Source organism: Stegodyphus dumicola, chromosome 2 (assembly GCF_044657685.1).
Source record: "Stegodyphus dumicola isolate Sdum_Otavi_A_Nest chromosome 2, ASM4465768v1".
In the NCBI taxonomy this organism is placed as follows: domain Eukaryota; kingdom Metazoa; phylum Arthropoda; class Arachnida; order Araneae; family Eresidae; genus Stegodyphus; species Stegodyphus dumicola.
This window is the reverse complement of record NC_140769.1, coordinates 96,248,126-96,271,689: the sequence shown is the minus strand read 5'-3', so window position 1 is coordinate 96,271,689 and position 23,564 is coordinate 96,248,126. Positions and strand designations below refer to the sequence as shown.

Below are 23,564 nucleotides of genomic sequence, written 5' to 3'. Positions count from 1 at the left end.
GGGGTCTGCGCCACACTCGAACCCTACCATCAGTTTTTACCAACTGAATTCGTGACTCATCTGACCAAGCCACGGTTTTCCATTCGTTTAGGGATCAACCGATATGCTCACGAGCCCACGAGAGTCGCTGCAGGCGATGTCGTGCTGTCAGTAAAGGCACTCGAGTCGGTCTTCTGCTGGCATAGCTTAAGGAAGACAAATTTCGTCGCATTTTCCTATCGTACACGTCCCACATTGATTTCTGCTGTTATTTGACGCAGTGTTGCTTGTCTGTGAACATTGACAACTCTACGCAGATGTCGCTGGTCTCGGTCGTTAAGTGCAGGTGGTCGGCCACTGCGCTGTCCATAGTGGGATGTTATGCCTGAAATTAGATACTCTCGGCACACTCTTGACACTGTGGTTGTCGGAATGTTGAATTCCCTAACGTATCCGAAATGGAATGACCCATGCGTCTAGCTCCAACTACCATTCTGCGTTCAAAGTCTGTTAATTCTCGTTGTGCGGCCATAATCACGTCAAAGCCTCTTCACATGAATAACTTGAACACAAATGAAAGCCCTGACTGACTGACTGACTGGCAGGTTATTGCCGGCAATGCAGTCCTGTGAACTGCGTATCCGGCTCTATCAAACTAGCCCCAATGGCGACATCACGATAAGTCAATCGTCACGTACATACAGTGCCAAAGAACTTCGCATTTATACATTTTCTACGCGATACTACTGACATCTGTATATTTGTATATTGCTATCCCATGACTTTTGTCATTTCAGTGTAAGTAACCATCCAAAAATCTGTAAGGAAGAGTGAAGCAAAAATGTAAAGGACATTTGAAAAATAAAATTATTTATTTCATTGGATTTTTAACTTTCCGATCTCGATAAAGCTGGAATAATTAAACAACTTTAACACCATAATTCATCAGGTTCCAAAGACAATATATTTCTGCCTTTTAGCCGAGGTGGAGCGCTGCATGTGCCGTGAATAAATTTTAGCTTATGATTCATTTCCGTCAACCACATTAATCGGCAATCACATATGAGAAGATTCTCTGAAATAAAGCAAAAATCATTAAAATTATGCATAATTGTAAAGTTCTTTTAAATTAAATGCTAGAATTATAACAGTATAAGTACACTGAAAATTAATTCCAGAAATTTAGATTACACATATCATATGAAAAATCAAATTTCTAGTATTTCTTCTATTTTCAGGCCAGTTGTGTTTCTGAGTACTGAAGAGAATGTTAAAAGAATGTGAATAATTGCTAATAAATTAATCGAGAAGTAAAAGGTTGGAAATTATTTAATACAACTTTCTGAAAATTATCACTTAAAACACGAATGATATTTAGCAAACTTGTGGAAACAAATAAATCCCTATTATATTATCAAAACGAAAAGTTTTCCTTAGTTCTTACTTAACATCATTCATATAACCGTTTTAACTCTTGCTCAGTTTAATGTTGTTGTTCATTCTCATCGATAATCAAATAATATGCTGAACTGGTAAAAGTGATGCTTGTTCATTGATAGAGCGAAAGATGCATTGGTCCTGGTTTCAATAAGCTATGCATTAAATATGAAAAAAACAAATTTTCGGATATTTTTCTTTAGAATTTCTGAAATGTAAAAAAAAAAAAAAAATAGCTATTCTATCAGTTAAACAATAGTGCTAGGATTGCGATATATATTTAGTAGAGAGATTTGATTTTTTGGTTTATTTAATTATGGCAAAGCACACTAGGGCTATCTGTCTAAATGGAGGAATGCCTTCGTGGAGGCCTTTCTAAGGGAAACTGGCTCGTATACACGTTACACATGGGGAACACGACGTTGCATGCAGCCAACCCGTTCGCAGGATTCAAACTTCGGGCCCAACTACCAGTGTTCGGCGACTTTACCGCTCGGCCGCTGGTGGGCCATTTAGTAGAGTGAACGTGCAGCATTCTCCGCATATAGCGGTAGTTGGAGCTGCACAAGAGAGTGCTTCTGCGTTTCGTTGGCAATGCTGTGTACCAGATGAATATGGCTAGTGCAAGTTTTACATATAAGCAACACAAGGACCCCCCAAAATTAAAATATTGTATAAATATAGTATTAAGGTACAGTATGACAGACTTATAAAGAGTGCCATATCTCAAATAGCTTACGGCGTTAACCGGCTCTGAATATGGCGCTAGAAATGGATGATATTACATAGAAAAAACGATCTGATCGCCTCGAATCATCGTTACAGGACCCACATGTCTCATTCATTGTTAGAATAAAGATTTCATGGTTATTAGAACTTGTGACTTTTTTTTAAATGTACTTACTCAAAAGCCTGCACAGACATCAGAGATTATAAGACTAAAATTACTTGAGAAATTTGTTTTTGAAAATGCTCCTATAAAAGTCTAAAATATTGTATTTTAGGAGGATTCCTGTAAAGTATTAAAACTTTTCTTGTTGCTGACTATAACTATTTACAAGGATTAAAAATAATTGTAACCATTAATAATGGCTATTCTGAAGGATTAAAAGTAATTGTCACCAGTAATAATGGCTATTCTGAAGGATAAAAAGTTATTGTAGCCAGTAATAATGGCTATTCTGAAGGATTACAAGTAATCGTAACCAGTATTAATGGCTATTCTGAAAGAATCAGTTCACATTAAAAAATTAACAAATTCAGTTATATTCAGTTCGGAAATTTAAAATAGAACAACTTCTAATAAAAGAAGATTTAGAAGCACTTGTGTTTGAGAGAAAAATCTAAAACTGATTGTGATATTTATTTTAAAGAATAACAGGAAAGTTAAAGCTTTAATTTGCCTAAATATTTCAGATTCATAAACTATTCCTTTTTTAACACAATAAATAATTTTCCAAAGACGTATAACATAAGTTAACATCAGTTTATGAACATGTAAATTTAACAAACTGTTTTTTCTTAGGAAATTATAAATAGAAATAATATAACTCTGGAAATACAGGAACGCATTTAAAGCAGTATTAAATTTGGCTGAAATACTGTATAGTAAAGGTGAAAAAATTAAAGAAAATAACTTGATAGCAATTTTACCATGTTATTTGCCAACTTCTTACAACTCGTTTATATCAGCAATAGAGAGTAAACTATAAAATGGATTGTCTTTATAAAAAAAAAATTCGTTAGCCATCTTACTAAGAAAAATGAACATTGATAACTGAAAAAACAAAAAAATGTATGCCATATTCGCAATTATAAACATATGCTGCTATGCGGCTGATAAATATTTTGTAATTTTAACTGGTGAATTGCATATGGCGTCAATGCGAAAAAATGATGCTTGATAATAAAGCTAGATCGACAGAATGAAATTGGTTACCACTTTTGGGCGATCGATAAAATCTAAAACTTTCAGATTTAAATTTTTTAATTTTTTTTACGCTTTTATGAATTTTATACGCTTGAAAGAGGATTAAAGAAGTCGATTTATGGTCTTGAGCAAACCGTTAGGAGCTGAAGTATTGAAACTGAAAATATGCTCAAGAGTATTTAGTCAAAGCAAAGCAGATCCGCATCTTTTCATGAATAACGCATGCTTATAAAATAGATATAATCTAGTGATTGCATATGTACGATTTAAAATAATAATTACAAATGGTAGACCGAGCGCTTTAGGAAAATAATCATCGAATTTTATTTATTTGAAAGTACAGTACAACTTCAGTTAGCCGAACTCCGACTATCCAAATCGCTGATTATTTGTATCGCTTTCAGAATCAGCTGAAGAAGAGAAGGAAAAGGAGAAAAAAGGAAAAAGAAGCTCAAGTAGAGGAAAGAGAAGAGACAGGAGAAGATAAGAATGACGTGTCACTTGAGGAATTAAGAAACATTCTTTTAAAAATTCTTGGATGTTCAGAAGTTAGTGCTGAGGATACAGCAGAATGGATGGTGTATGATTCGTCAGACCCTGGGTTTCAAATTCTAAATGATGAATATATTGAAAGGGTGAGAGAAAGTGTCGAGGAAGAAGATTACCTTAATGTCGAAGTTGAAACTAACACGTTTGCAGGCCTTAAAACTACGCTGAAGTGGATGGAGCCAAATAATATGTATTGTACATAGACGTTCTTTGGGTGAAGCGTCAACCCGAGTGTGGCCGCATGCACTTTCGCACTGTCAAGCAGAAGCGCGATTTGGCTGCCCGAAAATGGATGAAGACAGTCAAACAGCTTATTTTGACCGAGATGTTCAGCAAGCAATGACTTTCAGCACTTTTAAGTAATGTACAGTACGCTATATAACATGTACATAAAAGTGTCGCCTTTTCATTTTAATTAATTAAAACCTCTTTTACTTTAAAAATAGTGTTTTCTTCCATTATCAACATACAGTAGTTAATTAAAGTGTGCGTAGAACCTTTCTTTGGAAAAAATCCAATTATCCGAATTTTTGATTATGCGAATGGGGTCTGGTCCCACTGTAAACGGACTGTAATTGGAGTTCCACTGTAATCGATAAAACAACGCTCACTTCCATATCGACAATACAAATCTGTCTATAGGTGCTAAAAGACAGTCTGAGCCATTCGAAAAAGCGACGCATCTCGATTGATTAGCAATTAAATTTTGGTGGTCTCTACAATAAGGAGGTATCAAAAAAATACTACGGCATCAGGTAATGTCTCGAACAGGCTTGTACATAAATAATACTTCTTAATACAGAAAGTGGAAATAATTGAGAATTTAAACGGCTTTACTTACGATACATAATGAACATTTTTATTTGCTTCCAAATGGGTTTGAAAACCCTTTCATCCAGTACACGGATTGGATTGGATTCCAGGTATAAGAACTTGAGAGCTGGCATGTCGCTAAATATGTCTTCGGGTAATTCTTTGATGTGATTATAACTGCGAAATAGATATATATAATCCTGTATTTCAAATTCTCAAAATTTAAACTAATCAATTAGGCTAAAATAAGCAACGAAATAAAATTTTGCTGACATTTCAATGAATTTTTAGAAAATTCATGTGTATTTTCTTTCACTATGCCTGAGATTTTATTCAATAAAGCAATTCCTTTTAGTTATTCAGTCCATTCTTAGTATTTTGATTTACAGTTAATTCCTAAAATCTGGATTGTGTTGTCAATTTGTAAAGAATATTTTATATAAATTAAACTTTTTTTATGATTTGGACCTTCAATTCATTAGCTCTCAAAAGGAAGTAAATCAATTAAGAGTATTTAAGTCGGAGTTTCTGAAAGGCTTTTGGTAACGGCGGCTGTTCATAGCACTATTTATATTTGCCTCAATAAACATCTAGCATTAGCCAATTTGCTATCCGAAGTAAATTGTGTACTTAATAAATTGAGCTAATGCTTGGTTATATTGTTCGTATTGTAGTTTCTAGCATCGAGTTCAAGTTCAACTTTCTGTTAAATAGTTAAATGATAGTCCAGAGTTTTAATGTGTACACCAGTCGTACCTTTGTTCAGTTTCAAATTGTTAATAAATAAGTTTATTTAAACCTTTTAAAATTCGATTGTTATTTCACAGACGGAGTGATAACTCTTTTTAACTCCTTGGTAAGGTTTAAAAACTTTAATTAATTTACAGAAAAACAATCTACAAATTATTAATTCGTTTACTTTGAACCGCATTTACTGTTAGCATAATTGTGCAGTACATAAGTGTACTCTGTCCAGGAAATTCCAGTATGAAAATTAAACTAGTATTTCATCAATTCATATACATTCTACAATGTTGAAATAATAAGTGAAGCTTTGAAATAAAAGTGAAGTTTTGCTTTTTAACAGGAGGAGAAAGTATATGGTTAGAACAGCTTGAAGATCTTACCTGAGTCCAAGAGTCTGAAGCTTCTTGGCAGGTTTTGGAAACATCGATCGCTTTAGAACTGATATATCATTTTTGCCTATTTTCAAACGTTCTAACTTTTTGAAACTTGCAAATGCGTTGTTAGGTAACCACTGAATATGATTCTCTCGAAAATCGAGTTCTACCAGTGGTTGATTGGAAATCTTTAGAAACTCTTCTGTCAGCTCCAGAAGCTCAGAATTCGAAATCTCTAATTCTTCGAGTTTGAGAAGGTTTCTAAGTTGCGTCCAGTCCCAGCTGTTGACATATGAGCAGTTCTTGATTTTGAGTACTTTCAGACTTTCCTCCAGGCCTTTGAAAGCATAATCTGTGTCGCTCAAAGATATGATGCTGGAGTTGGTGATCACTAAAGACTAAAAGCAAACATTAATTAGGCTGTGCACAAAAAAATTAAAGGCTTTAAATGTGAAATATTCAATTATTTAATAATTACTAATTTTGTAAACAGACTAGTCCAGCATTGCCTATATAAAACAATATTTATTTGTACGAACTCCTCGAATAAAAATCAAGCTGTATTTATTAGTCGTAACTCTAGTAATCTTGTACTAAAAACAAAGCTGTGTTCAGGAGCCCTGAATTATTGAAAATTGGCTGAAAATTCATGATGAATATTGGCTGAATTGTGAAAATTTACCAACATTTTGTTGCAAAAAAGTAATTCTAATGAGTTTAAAAGAGTCTACCGTATACGAAATAGTAATGCATTTAACAGGTGTGCAACTAAGAAACATTGTATTACACATTTTTTAAATACGAAGCTGTGTTATAAGAGAACGTTACATGAGATGAACGTTTCAGTTTAAGTGGAGTCCACCAGCAGCTAACGCTGGTGGGCTCGACAGTACTCAGCGACCGGTAAAATCGCTGAACACTGGTAATTCGGTCAGAGTTTCGAGCTAGTTTCAATTAGAAAGTCCTCCACTAAGGCATCCCTTCCCTTAGACAGATAGCTCTTGAGGCTTTGCCACAGTTACACAAACCAAACCAAACTGGTCAGAGTTTCGAATCCGGCGAATGGGCTGGCTGCATAGGCGTTTTCGGAGTTTCCCCGAGTTTAACATGTATACCAGTTTTCCTTAGAAAATCCTCCATGGATGCATCCCTTCCCTTAGGCAGATAGCCCTCGAGTGCTTTGCCGTAGTTGAATAAACGAAACCAAATCACCAGGAGTTAAGTCGGTAAACCCGTTGAACACTAGTTATTCAATCCAGCTGGTTGCAAGTCGTTTTCATAGTTTTCCCCCATGTATATAATGTCAGCCACCGCAAATAAAAGTGGCCCGGAGAACAGACTTACTCTCTTTCCCGGGTCACCTTTATTTGACCTACCCTGTACTTTGTTAAGTTATTCCTTATCTTAGGCATATCGTTCTGGAGTCTCTCCATAGTTATCTAAAATATAGCAAAAAAAGTTTAAGGTACTTACGTATTAACGTAACCAGGCCAAAATTCGCATAAATTGCGAAATTTGGCGACCCTACTTACGGCAACCATACGTGTTATACGTAGTTTTGTAAAAAGAGCATGTGGAGATTCACAAAATTTGCCTGCGTTTTCGTGCAAATTTTTGTAATTTATGAGAAAATAGCAGTGTACATGGATAAAGTCAAGAGTGTGCGCAATGCCATTTTTGTGCAATTCTGAGATGTTCTTTTTAAGTAAAAATAAGTCGACGTGTACATGGTTATGGCGAATACGGTTTTCAATCAGTGCTAAAAGCAATAGCCAAAAGATTTCCGCCGAAAAAATAACTCTGCAAGTTATTCAAATTCGAAATCGGAAAGGTTTAATTGCTATTTTATATTTTAAAACAAAATGATATAAAAAACTGTATTAAAAATTATCTGTAATTAATAAATGTACATTTTCTTTCTATTCATACTTTTTTACTCAAACTTACAAATAGCGCCAACTTGGTTGCGATAATACGTAAGTACCAAGCTGGAGTGTAAGACATTTTTATGTAAGTACGATGATGCAAAGTAATGCATTTTGTTATTTAGAAAAGGAGTATTAGAATTAATAAGCAAATCATCAATATTGCTTGAATATTTTCTTTTCTATGTAATTTAGCACAGTGCCCATTTTTCGTATTCTAGGAAACTAGCAAACTTTCTTTAAAGTGAAATACTGCTATACTCGATTGATATGAATAAAATTTGGATAATTGTTGTTTCTCATGTTCTAACCTAAGATTGCGGTGAAATCAAAGAACACTTGGCTGTTAAAATATGCAAAGTCTCAAACTGATCAATGTCAGACATACTATATGTTTTGAGGACATAGTATTAATTATTGTTATAATTTGCGCTCAGGTTATTATAAATTTAATTCAGAGAATTTCCTACCTGAATTTGGATTATGCCATGGGAAGCTAAATCACCTAGCATCAACACTATAACGTATATGGGATATTATGTAATGTGCTTTGAAGCGTAAGAAATCACATTATTTCGGAATGCAACAGAACTATAGATCGCTGTGAAAAGGGTATAATGCTCAATACCTACATAACACTCGCTCAACAAGTTCACAGAGTTGTAACTCTGTAGTTACTACCAAGAGGTGAACTTATGAAGTATTAGGCTGGTGTATATGTTCTTCTAGGATTTCAGTGGACATACTTTATGTTAATAAATTGCTGAAAGCCCGGTAAAAATTTAAATGAATGGATTTTCTACAAATTCTGTGAAATGCAATGAAAATGAGAACAAAGTTATAAATAAATTATTAATTCTGTATCGATTTTTCTAAATCAATATTAAAAAGAAAAATAACGCATTTAACTTTATATTTTTTCTATTTATAAAAGCATAATCGAGTAATTACTGTTTACATAACATGCAAATTAGGTTTGTCTTAGCATGCTATCACAACTTCTTTATTCAATTATCGTTATTTGTAACTACACTAAGCATTAAAAGAACTTGTCCTGCAAAACAAAGCAAAATTTTAGAATCGCAAATTTAGGGAGGAGTGCTGTAATTATTGAGAGAACAGTAAGATTAACAAACATAATAAACAACTTTTATTTTCTTAAGACTGAGGAATATCCAAGAAAGAGTGCAGGACTCTTCAGGGATGTTGCTTCAGTTTGCTTTATATATATATCGGATTGAAACAAAAGTTTCTCGCCACCACAAATATCGTCGGGGCTAATAGTTCGCGGAGGCTTGTTTAATCGTATTTTTGATCAAACGATTTTTAGCATTTGAAAGAATGAGATTTGTTTTAGATCACCGTGTTGTGAAATTTGTTAAAAAAAATATCTTTATCATTAAGTACAGGTGTCCGAAATGGAACTATCAAGCTACCAGATTAGAATCATCATTTATTTCCACTTCTGAGCTACAGAATGTCACTAAATTAGCTTTAAGTACTAATAATGTCGTATCATATGACACTGTGAATGTTTGGTAATATAAGTTCCAAAACACGAATTATGACATTCAAGAAGTATAGCGCTCTGGCTGGCCTATTGATATTGACAAGGCCCAGTGAGAACTTGTGGAAGAAAAACATTATGTACCCACTCGAGAACTTACTAAGGAGTTCGACGTTAGTACCATGTCCATTAATCGCGCTATGCGTTGCATAAACTTCACGTACAAGTTCAATCTCTGGGTGCCGCATGAGCTGACTCAAGCAGATAAAGGGCAGGCGTGCTCGCGCCTGCATTAATCTGCTCAAATACTAACGCAAGGGCAAACTTCTGAACCGGATCGTCACTTATGACGTAAAGTAGATTTACTTAACAACACAGGCAGAAAAGGAGATTGACCTGCGCCCGGTTCGCCCGTCGGCAGCATAATCGATTTGCAGAACGCGTAACAAAAAGATCATGCTTTATATCTGGTGGGACTGTCGCTGTATTATCCACAAGGAGTATCTGGAAAAGGTAAAACCCTCGACAGCAAGGTGATGTTAGTCTATGAAGGCAAAACATCGAAGTGGATTCCGGCGCAAAAAGGTTATGTTCAATCAAGATAATGCAAGACCGCATGTATCTGAATTCACCAGCTGGACTCTGTACGGTCTCGAATGGTATCCTTTGCCACACACACGATATAGCCCCGAAATCGCTCCTTCGGAACTCTACCTGTTTTCACACCTGCAGCTGCATCTTGCTGGTGCTATCATCCATTCTGTACAGGACATCGGAAATGAGATTGATCTGTTTTTGGACTTGCGGGCACCATATTTTTGGGCCGAAGGCTTTGAAAAACTACCAAAACGCTGGCAGAAAATCATAGACTTGGGTAGTGATTACTACCCGCAGTAAAATTACTGCTTTCACATTTTCTTTAAGAACGTTTTTGCTGGAAATCTTTCGTTACAACCAAGTTCATTATATATATATATATAATGAAGCGAACTTAGATGTAATAGTATTATAGAAATTAACTCTGGAAACAAAACTTAGAAGCAATGATGACGTAGCCATGTGTCAGAGTGTCCTTTGACACCCCGTAAATTATTATTGTACGTAAAACTATTGTGCACATTACGAGTATAACAACTGAAGAAGTGTGAACATGTATTTTTTCCCTTTAACATACCATTAAATTCATCAAGGCAGGAAAAGGAGAAGAAACAATATGAAATCTTAAAATTTACACCTCTAATTTTTAATTTATAATTAAAAGTCGCTTTATCATAATTCCTCATTACCTCAAATAATCTGAACTGTTTAGAATCTATTACTCTTTTCGAATATTTATTGTATATAATTCTAATACTTCCTGTGTCCAGTCTCTTAGGCCTTTTTGAAGTAAGATACGGGAAAAATCACTTATGCTCTAACCGACATTCGAACTCTGGATGTTCTGACCTTTAGCCGGACTCTCAGTTAACCACAAGAGAATTCAGTGGACAGAACTTTTTGCTGTTTTAAGAAAGAAATTCTTTATTGTTTTGAAAAGAAACATATCATGAATTGATATGCTCGAAAATTTATTGAAATGAGATTTATGCGTAATTTAATTGCAGCTTTTATATATTCACTTGCATGTGTAAATTGCCAATACAATAGATAAAACGTAATTTTTTTACACAGGTAAATAAGGTTTAAAAGTAATAAATGTGTCTAATTGTTTGAATTAAAAGGATTATGTCTGCTTAATATTATTTTTTTAATTTATTTATTTATAGAGATTTGATTTAAATTATATTGTAAACTATATGATTGTTGAGGTTCAGAGTAATGTATGAAAAAATCGGTAATTGTTGATTGAAATTGGGCTAAATATATTGTATTGTATTATCATTAATTTTCTCAAGTAAGATAATTAGGAAGAAGAAAGGGGAGGCATTAGAACTTATCTAATATTGCGAATACATTTTTTAAATGTTATTTTTTCTGTAATTTCTTTAGATATACCTGTAGTACATTTCTTTTAATAGAAAAAAATCTTGAATTTTGCTTTAATGATACACTTACTGCGCCTGCTAACACAGGAAATCAAATAATCAACTGAATGAACTTTGGAACTACCAGATGCTTCTCACCGATAATAACCATATGCTTATCAAACACCTGAAACTAGTATTATTTCTCTTGACATATCTTTTCTAACGCATTTTAAAAGTTTTCAAAGTAAATGTAAAGCTTATCTGAAAATAACGTGAGAAATCAGTTAAGCGGAGTAGGTTTTAAAAGAATAATATTTTTGAGATTCCTATGCGAAATATTATGACTATAAATTTCTTTTAATACTGTTTTATTAGCCCAGAAGTGTTATTAATTTCGTTTTGGCATTTTGCATTGAAAACTTTAAATGTCCGTTTCACTTTTCAAATTGTTGCCACCAAATATTATGTTATATTTAAAGAAATTAAATAATGACGAATTTGCATAACGTATGTATGTTTCTCGTATTGTGATAAAATAACGGTACCCAGAGCCATCAAATTTTGAATAACGTACGTGTCCACCTGAATATGGGCAACTGGAAGCCCAAATCTGGAATTTGTTTTATTACCTATTTCATATTTTTAAAGCATTTATGTCTTTCTGATTAAGAAACTCAACGATTTCAAACCAAGCAATGGCAACACTGTACGGAAAAGGGGGAAAATATCTCCAGTGCCCTCGAGACTGTGTATTGGAAATTCTAAATATAAACTCATATACTCATTTTTAAATTATTTTGCGATATTGACGTTGAATTGAATTTTATGGTTTAAGTGCGAAGAACATGATATTTAATAAATAAAGGTAACACACAAAACGTTTAAAAAACGCCCCTTTGGGCGTAATGTAAAATCCGAAAGCTTTCAGATTTTTCGGGGAGGGGGGATCTTTTAAGCATTATTATTCAGCATTTTTTCAGTATTAGTTCATATACAATTCAACAGTAAACTTACAAAAATTTTAAAAGCAGCATAGCATATGTCGTCCTAGAATTACTGATGGCGTCCTAAGTATCGGCATACGTTTTTCTTCTTTATCAGTCTTTCCTCAGTTGATCATATCGATGTTTAGTTTTCGTAGTAAGATGGCTTGCAAAACCTCTTTTAGTCTTATATTATCAACGTTTTTATGTGTTAATTTTATTTCTTAAATATTATGTTCTTCGCCCTTACGCCACATAAAATTCATTTCAACAGCAAAATTATAAAGTATTTAAAAACAGTATATCTTTAAAATTCCCGATACACAATCTGACGCCCCAGAGTTAAAAACGCTTTATTCTTTACAGTTTTATTCCTTACTTAAAAATGTTTTATTCCTGTTGCCACTGCTTGCTTTCAAAACGTTGAATTTGTTAATTCAAAATTCATTTACGTTTCACAAAATATAAAATATGATATTCGAAATTAAAAATTCGGACTTCCAGGTGCACATGTTCGGGTGGAGAATTACATTATTCAAAATTTGATGGTTTTAGGTACCTTCGTTTTTCATACTTCGAGTAACATACGTCAATATATGCAGATTCTTCATTAGTTAGTTTCTTTAAAAATAATATTTGGCTATGATATTCGGTGGCAACGATTTGAATCCTGTTTCGCTGTTTATAGTGAACTGACATAAAATCCCATTTCGATAATAATATCCCCCTTTTGGGCTAAATAATTTTCTGAAGTTATTAAATTTAATTTATTTAAATTGCATAATTTTTTAATTATTTTCATGAATGAAGGAACGTTAATAATATTAAAGAAAAAGATCACGTGGAAAATTTTGATGAAATTTGGAGAAAATGAGAATAATATTAACGGACCATGGAAGAAAATAAGACAATTTTATACGAGAAATATTTTTTTATCAACAAAGTATTGTATAAAGGAAATCTCCCCCAAATGTTCTGTGGTAATACAAATGCAACGTTTATGGAACTTCTAGTAATTTCTTGGGGAACACTAGGGTTTGGAGAACTTCCATTTAAAATCTTGAGGAGAGCACACTACGTATTGTAAGTCTGAGTTTAAGTATGTACGTACTTAAAATAAGTTTTTAAGACTGAGTTTAAGTTTAAGTACGTACGTATTTGTATTTTAAGTCTGAAAGTTGGGATCTTCAATCTAGACGCAAAATAAGATTAAAGGTTTCGTTCTCCTATTGAAAGGATGGTTAAAAGTTTGTTCTTGTACTGAAGCTCGTAAAGGGAGAGATTAATCATAATGTAAGTGTTTTTTATATTGCACGTATACGAATTCCTTAATTTAAGCCTATCCTATTCATAAATATTTTAAATGTATACGGTATAATATTTAGCTTTCGAGTTTTAATCTCTCAATTCATGGGGGTACGTGAAATCACTTCAAAGAGTATGTATGATCTTAATACTCGTACTTAAATGTATATTTGAGGTTACGTTACTTTGAAAATTTACTTTTTTTTATCTTCCCAGATTTTTTCTGTATTGCATAAAGGCACATATTAAAGTCCAGATTACATTCTTTATATTTTAATTTTTTTTTCGTCTATAAACAGAGGTCTTTTCATCCTCTTAAAAGGACGCCATATCAATCAAACACATGTTTAAATTCTTAATATCTTAATAGTTTTGCAGCTATCTACGAGTACAATCGCTGATTTCGTGATTAATTACAATGGTTGCGCCGTCTATCAATAAGAACTGGAAGAACTGTATGTTTTTTTTCAATTAGTACGACCTACGTACACTGCGATAAAAAAGGGGGGAAGTTCTATATCTCCCGTTCTACTGGGCTGAGTTTTCCATGTCTCAAAAGCGCGACTTAGAATATATGTTAGATTTATATATAGCATTGTTCTAACATAGATATTTTAACATCAAATCGGGCTTTTCATAAATGACAGGCCAATGTTTTCATAATATTTCGGTTCTACGACTTAGATTATGCATAGGTATTAAATTTTGTAATTTTTGCAGAGAAATTTATGAAGAAATTTAAAAATTTACATTGGAGCAATTTTTTTTATTAGTTTGCGCCAAGAATAATTCATTTGGCCAACTTCTTAATTTATAACAACCAATTTTCCTTTCCTTTTTTATTGTCCACGAGCGAAAAAAGTCATCTTTCCAAACTTTCAAATAATTTTAACAAAGTAAGTAAACTACATTTTCGTTATTATCGCTTATAATAAATTCGCCGAATTTCAAAACGCGCCAAAATGAAAATTCACGTATATCTTAGGAAATTTTGAATAAAAAACTCTAATTTTTTGGAAGTAAGCTTAGAAATATATTTACTTTAAGTAAATGGCAAAATTCTGTAGATTATATTCCAATTTTTTTTCAAAAAATTTATAAAAATTATTTTAAAATACAAATTTAAAAAATAAATCATGAAAAATAGACGAATTTTATTCGGTACAGTATTGGATACTACTGGATACTTTTAGCATCGCACTTTATTTAAAGACCAAGCAAGATAAGTATTTTTTTTTCTTTTTTACAAGTTTGACTTTGGTTTTCCTCATTGCACCATTACGTCGTAATGGAAGACAAGGTTAAGATTGCAAAAATTAGTAGAGGTAGAGCGAAAGCTGCTCTTACCAGAATTTCAAATTTCATTAATGATGATAAGCAGTTATTAGAAAACACGATTTGATGAATAAACTTCAAAAATTTGAAAGCATTTATTCTGATTTTGACAAGGCAGACGCAGAACTTCCGCCGGAAAGTTCTGAAATGGAAAAATTTGAGCAAAAATATTATGAAACCAAAGCCAAACTACAACAAGAACTTGAGAAATTAAATGTTACTGTTAATATGCAAATTACTCATGTTAATGAACGTCAAATACCAGGTTATAGTACTACAAATACTGCTAATAATTTTAAATTGCCGAGAATAAATATGCAGTCTTTCAATGGTAATTACAGAAACTGGATGTCCTTCAAGGACTTATATGTATCATTGGTGCATAACAATGAAAATTTAAGCAATATTAAAAAATTTCAATATTTAAAGGGTTTATTAACTGATGAACCAGCTTCTATTATTAAACATATTCTCATTTCAGAAAATAGTTACATGGAAGCCTGGGGAAAATTATTATCTAGGTATGATAAGAAAAAACAAATGGTCACATCACTAATAAAAACTTTCATGGATAAATCTTGTGTAATTGATGCAAACTCAATTAATTTGCGAAAAATTGCCGATACATCTGATGAGATCATCAGAGGTTTAAAATCTATTGATCCCAAAGCTAATGAAAGGTATGTCTGGCTAATTTATATTTTATTACAGAAGGTTGACAACGAAACATGTAAGCAATGCTCTGAGTTTTCAGCAAAAGGGGAATTTCCTATTTTTAAAATGTTTATTCAATTTATAAATGATAGATGTTCCTCTTTAGAAATTTACCACGGAAAAGAAAGGGAAAAAACTCAACCTAGTGTTAAAAGGTTTTCTGGTAACAAAAGTATCAAATGTATTATTTGTAAATCAGATCATTTTCTTTTCAAATGCCTCATATTTAAAGCACTAACTGTCAAAGAAAGAAATCAGTTTGTTAGGGAAAACAATCGTTGTTTAAATTGTTTTTCTAGTCAGCACAAAAAATCTGAACGTATGTCTCAACATCGTTATCATTATTGCCAGTTATTGCATCATAGTACTCTGTGTGAAAATCAGTTAAAAAGTTATTCCACATCTGCGTCTCTTTCTGAGAGAAGTTTTCAGTCAGAACAGCAAAGAAAGAATCCAACCGCGAATGAAATACCAGACATTGCGTCTACGAATGAAAACAAAAACGGGACTGTAATTCAAAATAATAGCGTTCAAACAACTTTTGGCTTATTGCCAACTGCGTATGTAAATGTAATTGATCCGATGGGTCAAAAACGTAATATTAGAATGCTTTGTGATAGTGGTTCCGAATCAACGTTATTATCTGAATCTTGTATTAATTTATTGGGATTTGAAAGAAAAAATGCGCGTTTTCCTGTCAAGGGTTTAGCTGAGTCAGAAGGCGCAGTTACAAAAGGTTGCGTTGAAATTGAGTTGATGTCAGTCCATGATACATCAATGAGAATGCCAATTAAGGCATTTGTATTAGATAAACTAACTGCTGCGCTTTCAAGCCAAAAAAATAAATGAGAAAGACTTTTCGCATTTGAAAATGTAAAGTTAGCTGATCCATATTTTCACATTCCGGATAAGATAGATATTATTCTAGGATCTGACTACTTGTTTTCTATTTTACTTCCTGGACAAATAACTTGTTCTCAAAGTGATTTAATTGCTCAAAACTCAATTTTTGGTTTCCTCATATCCGGAAAACTACCTGAAACTCAAACGAAATCAAATTCACTTTCAAACTTGCATATTTATGAAATAAATATTGATAGCGAATTGAAACGGTTTTGAGAGTTAGAAGAAGTACCAAATTCAAATGGCACTGTATTCTCACCTGAAGAACAATTTGTTGAAACGCATTTTCAGGAAAATTGCTCAATTAATTCAGATGGTCGTTTTGTTGTGAAGTTGCCATTTACATACATACATACTTGCCATTTACATACTTACATACATTACATACATAGTTAAAATCTAAATCTGAATTAGGTAATTCAAAACCAGCTGCACTTTCTCGATTATATGCTATGGAACACTACCTACATTAGAACAATGCTATGTAAAAATACACTCATGTCCATAAATTAAGGATAATGCAAACTCAGGCAAAGGAAGAGTTAGAAGCAAAGCAAATTTGACTTATTTGTAAAGCTTATTTATTAAACAAAAGGTAAAGAGCAAAAAAAGATGCTATATGTTTGATATTATTAAAAAATAGCGATTTTTTCTACCTGGAGCAAATTACAAAAAATCCTATTTACAAAAAACCAATATTGGTTGGTATGATTGTTAATACATTGTGTGTCTCCCAGACGATGCAATACAGTCCGTATAACGCCTAGGCATACTGAGTATCAAATTATCGATCTGATCTTGAGGATATTACACCACTCAAAAAGCAATGCTCTCCGAAGTTCCGGTAGACGGGCTGCAACTCGTCGCCAAGCATATCCCACACGTGCTCTACTGGATTCAAGTCCGGTGAGAATGCTGGCCAGTCCATACGGGTGATATCCCCCGATTGAAGGCATTCGCTTACGATGTTTGCACGGTGAGGACGGGCGTTGTCATCCATGAACACAAATTGTGCGCCCATGGCGCCTCGAAGCATGTTGTTCCAGAATGACGTCCCGATAGATTTGGCTTGTCATAGTTCCAATTTGAACATGCAGGTCAGTTCTGGAACCCAGAATAATTCCACCCCAAACGAGCACTTCTGCACCACCATAACGGTGTCGTTCAATGATGTTTTCTTGTTGGTAACGGGTACCTGGAGCTCTCCATATGAAAGTCCGGCGAGAATCAGACTGCAAGCTAAACCTGGACTCGTCGGAAAACATCACACAAGCCCACTGTTGCGGTGTCCACAATGCATGCTCTCTACTCCAGGCTACCGCAGGCGACAGTGAGTTGCAGTAAGTGGAACGCATCTGACAGGTCTACGAATATATAAACCAATCTGCCCTAAGCATCTGTACACGGTCTGCCTTGAAATTGTCCTACCAGTGGCTGAAGAGAGCTGACGAGACAGGTCTGAGGCTGTACTCTGCCTGTTTCTTTTGGCAGTAACTGCCAAATACCGGTCCTCATTCGGGGTTGTAACAGCGGGGCGACCTATGCTGTGACGTCTACTCACATTACCATCATCTTGGAATCGTTGCCAAAGCTTGGAGATGACACTCTGGGCGATTCCAAGTTCGTCTGATACTTCCAGTTGGGTACGCCCACATTCCAGACGGCCGATAATTCTACCACTTAAAAAATCATCCAAATGCGTCCTTTGTGTCATAACTATTCGGTTATTGCACTGAAATGCTTATAAAGCGCCTGCGAACAATTTTACTACTTTGCCTGTATTCCTTATATACCACTCTCTTACACTCTCGTCATTGTGACGCACCATCGGTGTCATCTGGTTACTTCCTGAAATTTGCATATGATTCTTGAAGATGTATGTAGTGATTTTTTAGGTGATATATTTATTTTAGAGTTCGATTTCCGCGTGACTCCGAATTATCCTTAATTTATGGACATGAGTGTATAATACATATCCTAAGTAGCGCTTTCGAGACATCGAAAATGTAAGTTGAATTTCGTCGATCGGTCCAGTAGAACGGGAGTTACAGAATTGACGCCCCCTTTTTTTTCCGAAATGATGTGCCTTTTGCTTCATAGACGAGATCTTTAGTAACTGGTTATAAAGTGAAGACCGAATACAGGAACTAAACATGCACTGTCTTTTCTGCAAGCCAAGAGAAACTACAATCTTCGAAAAAAATGCTATTTTTGCTGTCGCCTGATTACATTCACAGACTTGCTAACTGTCCCGGTTTAGACGGGAAGCTCCCGATTTGCGCTCGAATTTCTATTTCTAGTAATTTTCTTTCTTATAAATTTCTCACGATTATCATTAGTTATCATTTATTCGTTATTTTTTTAAACGGAAGTTCAGGCATCTGAAAACGTTCGCTTTTTTTTTTATTTTGACTGCTTTCTTTTTTAACGAAACAATTTTGTTAGCGTACTGCATAGATACAACTGAAAGCATCATAATCCAGTTCTCCGCCTGGGCATCAAGGGTAGCAACCAGCCATCTGACGCCCATCAGCCTATGCGCACAAAACAAGATGGAAACAATCCTTTGCATCCTGGAGTTCTCTAAACCGTGTGAGTTTCATATGCTTGTTTAAAAGGTTTTTTAGTTGGGACTACGAAAAAAGTAAAATACTCGTGCACTTGTCAAGAAATGCCTGCAGAGAACTTCGTCTGAATAATTTCGTCAAGAAAATATATTACGTCTGCGATTAGTTCCATTTATTATTGGTACTTTTTCTTTATTTTGCATGGTGAAAGAGTCAATCTACTAAAATACATGTGTACACAAAAACAACGTTAATTCTTTTGGAGAAAAATTAAATTTTCCTGTGTACACATAGAACTAGTACGAGATCTACTTAGACCCAAGCTGTGAAGTACATATACAGGGTGATTCTATGATCTTGGGACAAACTTGGAGGGTGGTTGAGCAAACTAAAACATGTATTTTTTGTATAGGAATGCAGGGTCTAAAGTTACATGCTAAGACACGAACTCAAAAAATGACACGGGAGGAAAAATGAATTTATTTACAAAATCAACGCAAAGCGCTTCTTTGCAGCAATACAGGATTCAGAAGAAATGTTCAAAAATATGACCACCAACAGTAATACATGCATGATAGCGTCGTAGGAGAGTTCATCAAACACTTTGAAAAATGATAGGCATTACGCGTACGCTTGCAGCCACAATAGATATTCGTGCAACGATTTTCTCCAGCGAATCAATGGGAGTCTCTTAAATGATGCGCTTCATATGCCCCCATTAAAAGAAATCTACGACAGATAAATTTGGCGAAAGGGGTGGCCATCGGACTGGTCCACCACGCCTGATCCATCGCACGCAAAATTTGCGTCCAAGTAATTCTAAACCAAGTTATTCTTCCGCCGATGCAATCGGATCGCAGTTTGCCCGGCTCACTACCGCCCTCTACCTTCCTCATTCCTCCCCGCTCACTACCGCATTGTCAGCCAGTCACAGCTGTAGTTCGTATTACTGTTGGTGGTCGTACTTTTGAACATTTCTTGTGAATACTGTAGTGCTGCATTGAAGCGCTTTGCGTTGATTTTGTAAATAAATTCATTTTTCCTCCTGTGTCATTTTTTTGCGTTTCTTTAGACCCTACATTCATGTACACAAAATGCATATTTTAGTACGCTACACCACGCTTCCAAGTTTGTCCCATTATCATAGAACTACCCTGTATAGTTTTTATGGTCTCTCACACTGGATGTGAGCCGACAACTCCAAGGACAAACTTTAAAGATATTTAACACATAGCAAGCATACGACCAAACATTATTAATGCAGAGTGCCTGTGTTTTGCTTTTTACTTGAGTACAATCTGCCACAGAATGCCAGTGATCACGCCGCTGTTTTATTTAGAAAAAGCTCTACTTTTATATACCGATAAAAAATGTCTGAGGTTATACTGGCATGCAAGAACAAAAATGGATGCAGCTGTTAAAGAAATGACTGTAAAAAAATTATGTTATTGATTTCATTAAAGCAGCTGCCTTTCTACAAATGGAATCAATTACACAATGATGCAAAATTGTTTCCAGTTGTTATTTTTCTTTCATCTCATGGCTTTAAAATTTAAAATTAATCTGCTTATGTCCCTCTTCTGGAAGTAGATTCTTCAGGCTTTAATATAGCATAGCTCATTATTAAATCTTTAAAATAAAATGGAGTTCATCTGAATATTTTAGCTTTTGATGCAGATAATTCAGCAGTAATTGTAGATTTAGTTTGGTAGTATAACATCTTATAAAAAATAGAAAATGTACATTTGAAGGTCATGGGATGTGCCGTGCTTTTAATTTAATAGCGAAAAAAAATTATCTTGCATGTTATGAGGTTCGTCAGTTTTCAAATTTAGCGGTTGAAAATGTGTAGCTTCTTTAGTAATCAATATAAATATATTCGTTGTTATTTATTACTTTCGTGAAAGAGTTCCGAAAGCAAACAAAAATCGTAACATTTCCAATAGCTGTATAACACGTCATTAAATAAAAATTGAAATGTGCATATACACTCTGGTTACCTTGTAGATACATCAGGTTATTTTGATGCTGGAGATGTGAAAAATGAGCAATGCCCTCGCCAAGACTCGAACTTGGACCTCTCGAATACGCTTCGAGTGTGCTACCCATTACGTCACGAAAGCATGCTAGAAGGAGAACCCAAAATCTTATATACTCCTCCTTTTAAAGAGCGATTGGGGATTGGGGGACCCAATTGCTAAATCCTGGTGGTGAAGAATTATCAACCACCACCTTTTTTTTAGCTTGGGAGCCACTGTGGGGATATTAGGTTACTTTGATGCCGGATATGTGAAAAATGAGTAATGTTCTCGCTGGGACGCGAACCTGGATCTTTAAAATATGTACCGAGTGCGTTAAACGTTACACCACGAAGGAATGCTAAAAGAAGGAAGAAATACCTTATAACCTTAAGAGAAATGTTTATCTAGAATCCTCAACTAATAAAACTGTCTTTTATATTTTTAAGGAAGAATTAAATGTTTTTGAATAACGATAAAGTATATTGAAAGTACCTAAAATAAATGACAATATGGCTACAGTTTCCGCTGCAAAAAAAGTATTCGAAAAACAAAATAACTTCTTCCATAGTGGTGTGCTTAACTTTCGCGTTTCTCGGAAGAATATAATAAAAAATAAGAGAAACTGGTACTGAGATCTCTCAAAATATAAATATTGCTTAGCAGTGAAATATTGGCCAACTACTGTAAGTTTATCTCGAGGAAGAATGATTATTTATGCTTAGTCTTGGACCATAACAAAGCTTTCTCTTTTTCGAACGCTAGATTGTGCCATCATTCGATATTTTAAATACAGTTATGCAGCATCGCGAAGTTAATTCATGTTTTCCATTGATTGATTAGTGATTTGTTTAAAGATATTTTACCAAACTCTGTAAAACTTGCAACAACGTTTTTCTTTCTTTTGATTCTGTGTATCATGTAAATTCGAGTAAAGTGGAAAATAAAAAATTATTGAGGATTTATTAATAGTGTTTACAGCTAATGAAGTAGGAAAATAATAGCTGTGGTTAAAAAGATGTCACCAGAATATTCAAATTAGGATTTTGCTCTACAGATTATTGGCTGTTTGCATAAAATCCCAATATATAGTAGTTTCTGACAGCATAAAGCATAAAAGAACAGATTTTAGTATCGCGAAGTTAATTAAAATGTAAGTATGTCATCTGAAAGAAAAGCGGTACAAATTAAAACTAAACACAAATTTCAACTACTCTGGAAAGTGATAGAAAAATCTGCAGTTTCTACATGGAAACTGTCATTTACTCACTGCATTCTTTTATTTTGTCCTTTCGGAAAGAACGAAATTTTGTAGATATCTATACTTAAAGAAAAACTTTCTATCTCCTTCTCTGGAATTAAAACACTTAATTCTAATGATTTTTACACTCCCAAATTCCTTTACAATCTAAGCACGATCTTGAAAGTTTTCTTAGTAAATTCCCATTGTTTTAGTGTAATTACTCATAAGCAACCTATTATTCTCAATAATGACTGCATGTTTTAATTATCTACATTAATACAGATCCAATTTTATTGATCTTTTCTTTAATCAACTCAATTGATAGCTGTGTCTTTATAAAAACGCCCAGATATTGATGTAAATAATTGTACCGATAATCGTAAGAAAAACGCATTTCGAAAAATTACCCTCGAAGGTCTTATACTTAAGGGATAAGAAAAAAATCATCTTTCGATTTTGACATTTGCGATAAAATAAATAATTAATTCAACTGATAAACTACAGTATTCAAAGTCAAGACGGTACCTGCAAATCAGAATTTTAGTGTATGTTTTCTGTGCATTACCAGTGCATAATAACATATATTCAACTAACAACATATTAACTAATTAAAATTTATAGGGGCTTAAGACATCATAATTAATGATAAAGCATCCAAGTAAATCTAGGCATGCTATCGTTGAAGGCTGTCTAATTTGGCTCTCATCTGAAGTCTGAATCCACTAAAAATCAATAAATTACTTTTTTTAACTTTGTTTACCTGTATATTAGTTCCATCAAATGCATCATGATGTATGTACCGGAATACCACAGCATTCAGCTCCACGCCAACAACTTTATGCTTTTTGGACACTTGCATGACAGTCGATAAAGTATCTTCATGGGTGATATCTTCACATTCGAGTATGGACTTGCTTTTGAGACAACTACAGGGATGTATTTTATGAGGCTTAGGACAACCTGACTGAACAATACGTAGCTTTAAAATTGTACACAAAAACAGCAGAATCAAAGTCGTGTAACCCTGGGCCCTCATTGTTGCCGAAGAATTAGAAGGAAAAAAAAGATAATTTTGATATTTTGTGTGTGATTATTTTTTTGCAGCAGGTGTTTTAGTGATACAGATAAGCAGAAATGTATTTTGTAATTTATCTGCACACAGTATATCACAGAAAATAAATTCTTGTTTTATTTTCACAAAATATGATTAATAATTCGTTTCCGTATTCATCGCATTTGTATGGAACATCGTTTTTTCAAATCTCTAT

The 23,564-nt window shown here is 34.0% G+C and overlaps 1 protein-coding gene across 1 annotated transcript; it reads right to left on the bottom strand.

The window, feature by feature from the left end:
- Positions 1–828: 828 nt before the first annotated feature.
- Positions 829–23,351, bottom strand: LOC118180684 (uncharacterized). Its single transcript, XM_035349750.2, has 4 exons — positions 23,057–23,351; positions 5,836–6,227; positions 4,737–4,885; positions 829–1,054 (listed from the first exon to the last, which is right to left on the bottom strand). The coding sequence occupies exons 1-4, from the start codon at positions 23,330–23,332 to the stop codon at positions 909–911; spliced, it is 963 nt and encodes a 320-aa protein (XP_035205641.1). The 5' UTR covers positions 23,333–23,351; the 3' UTR covers positions 829–908.
- Positions 23,352–23,564: the final 213 nt, after the last annotated feature.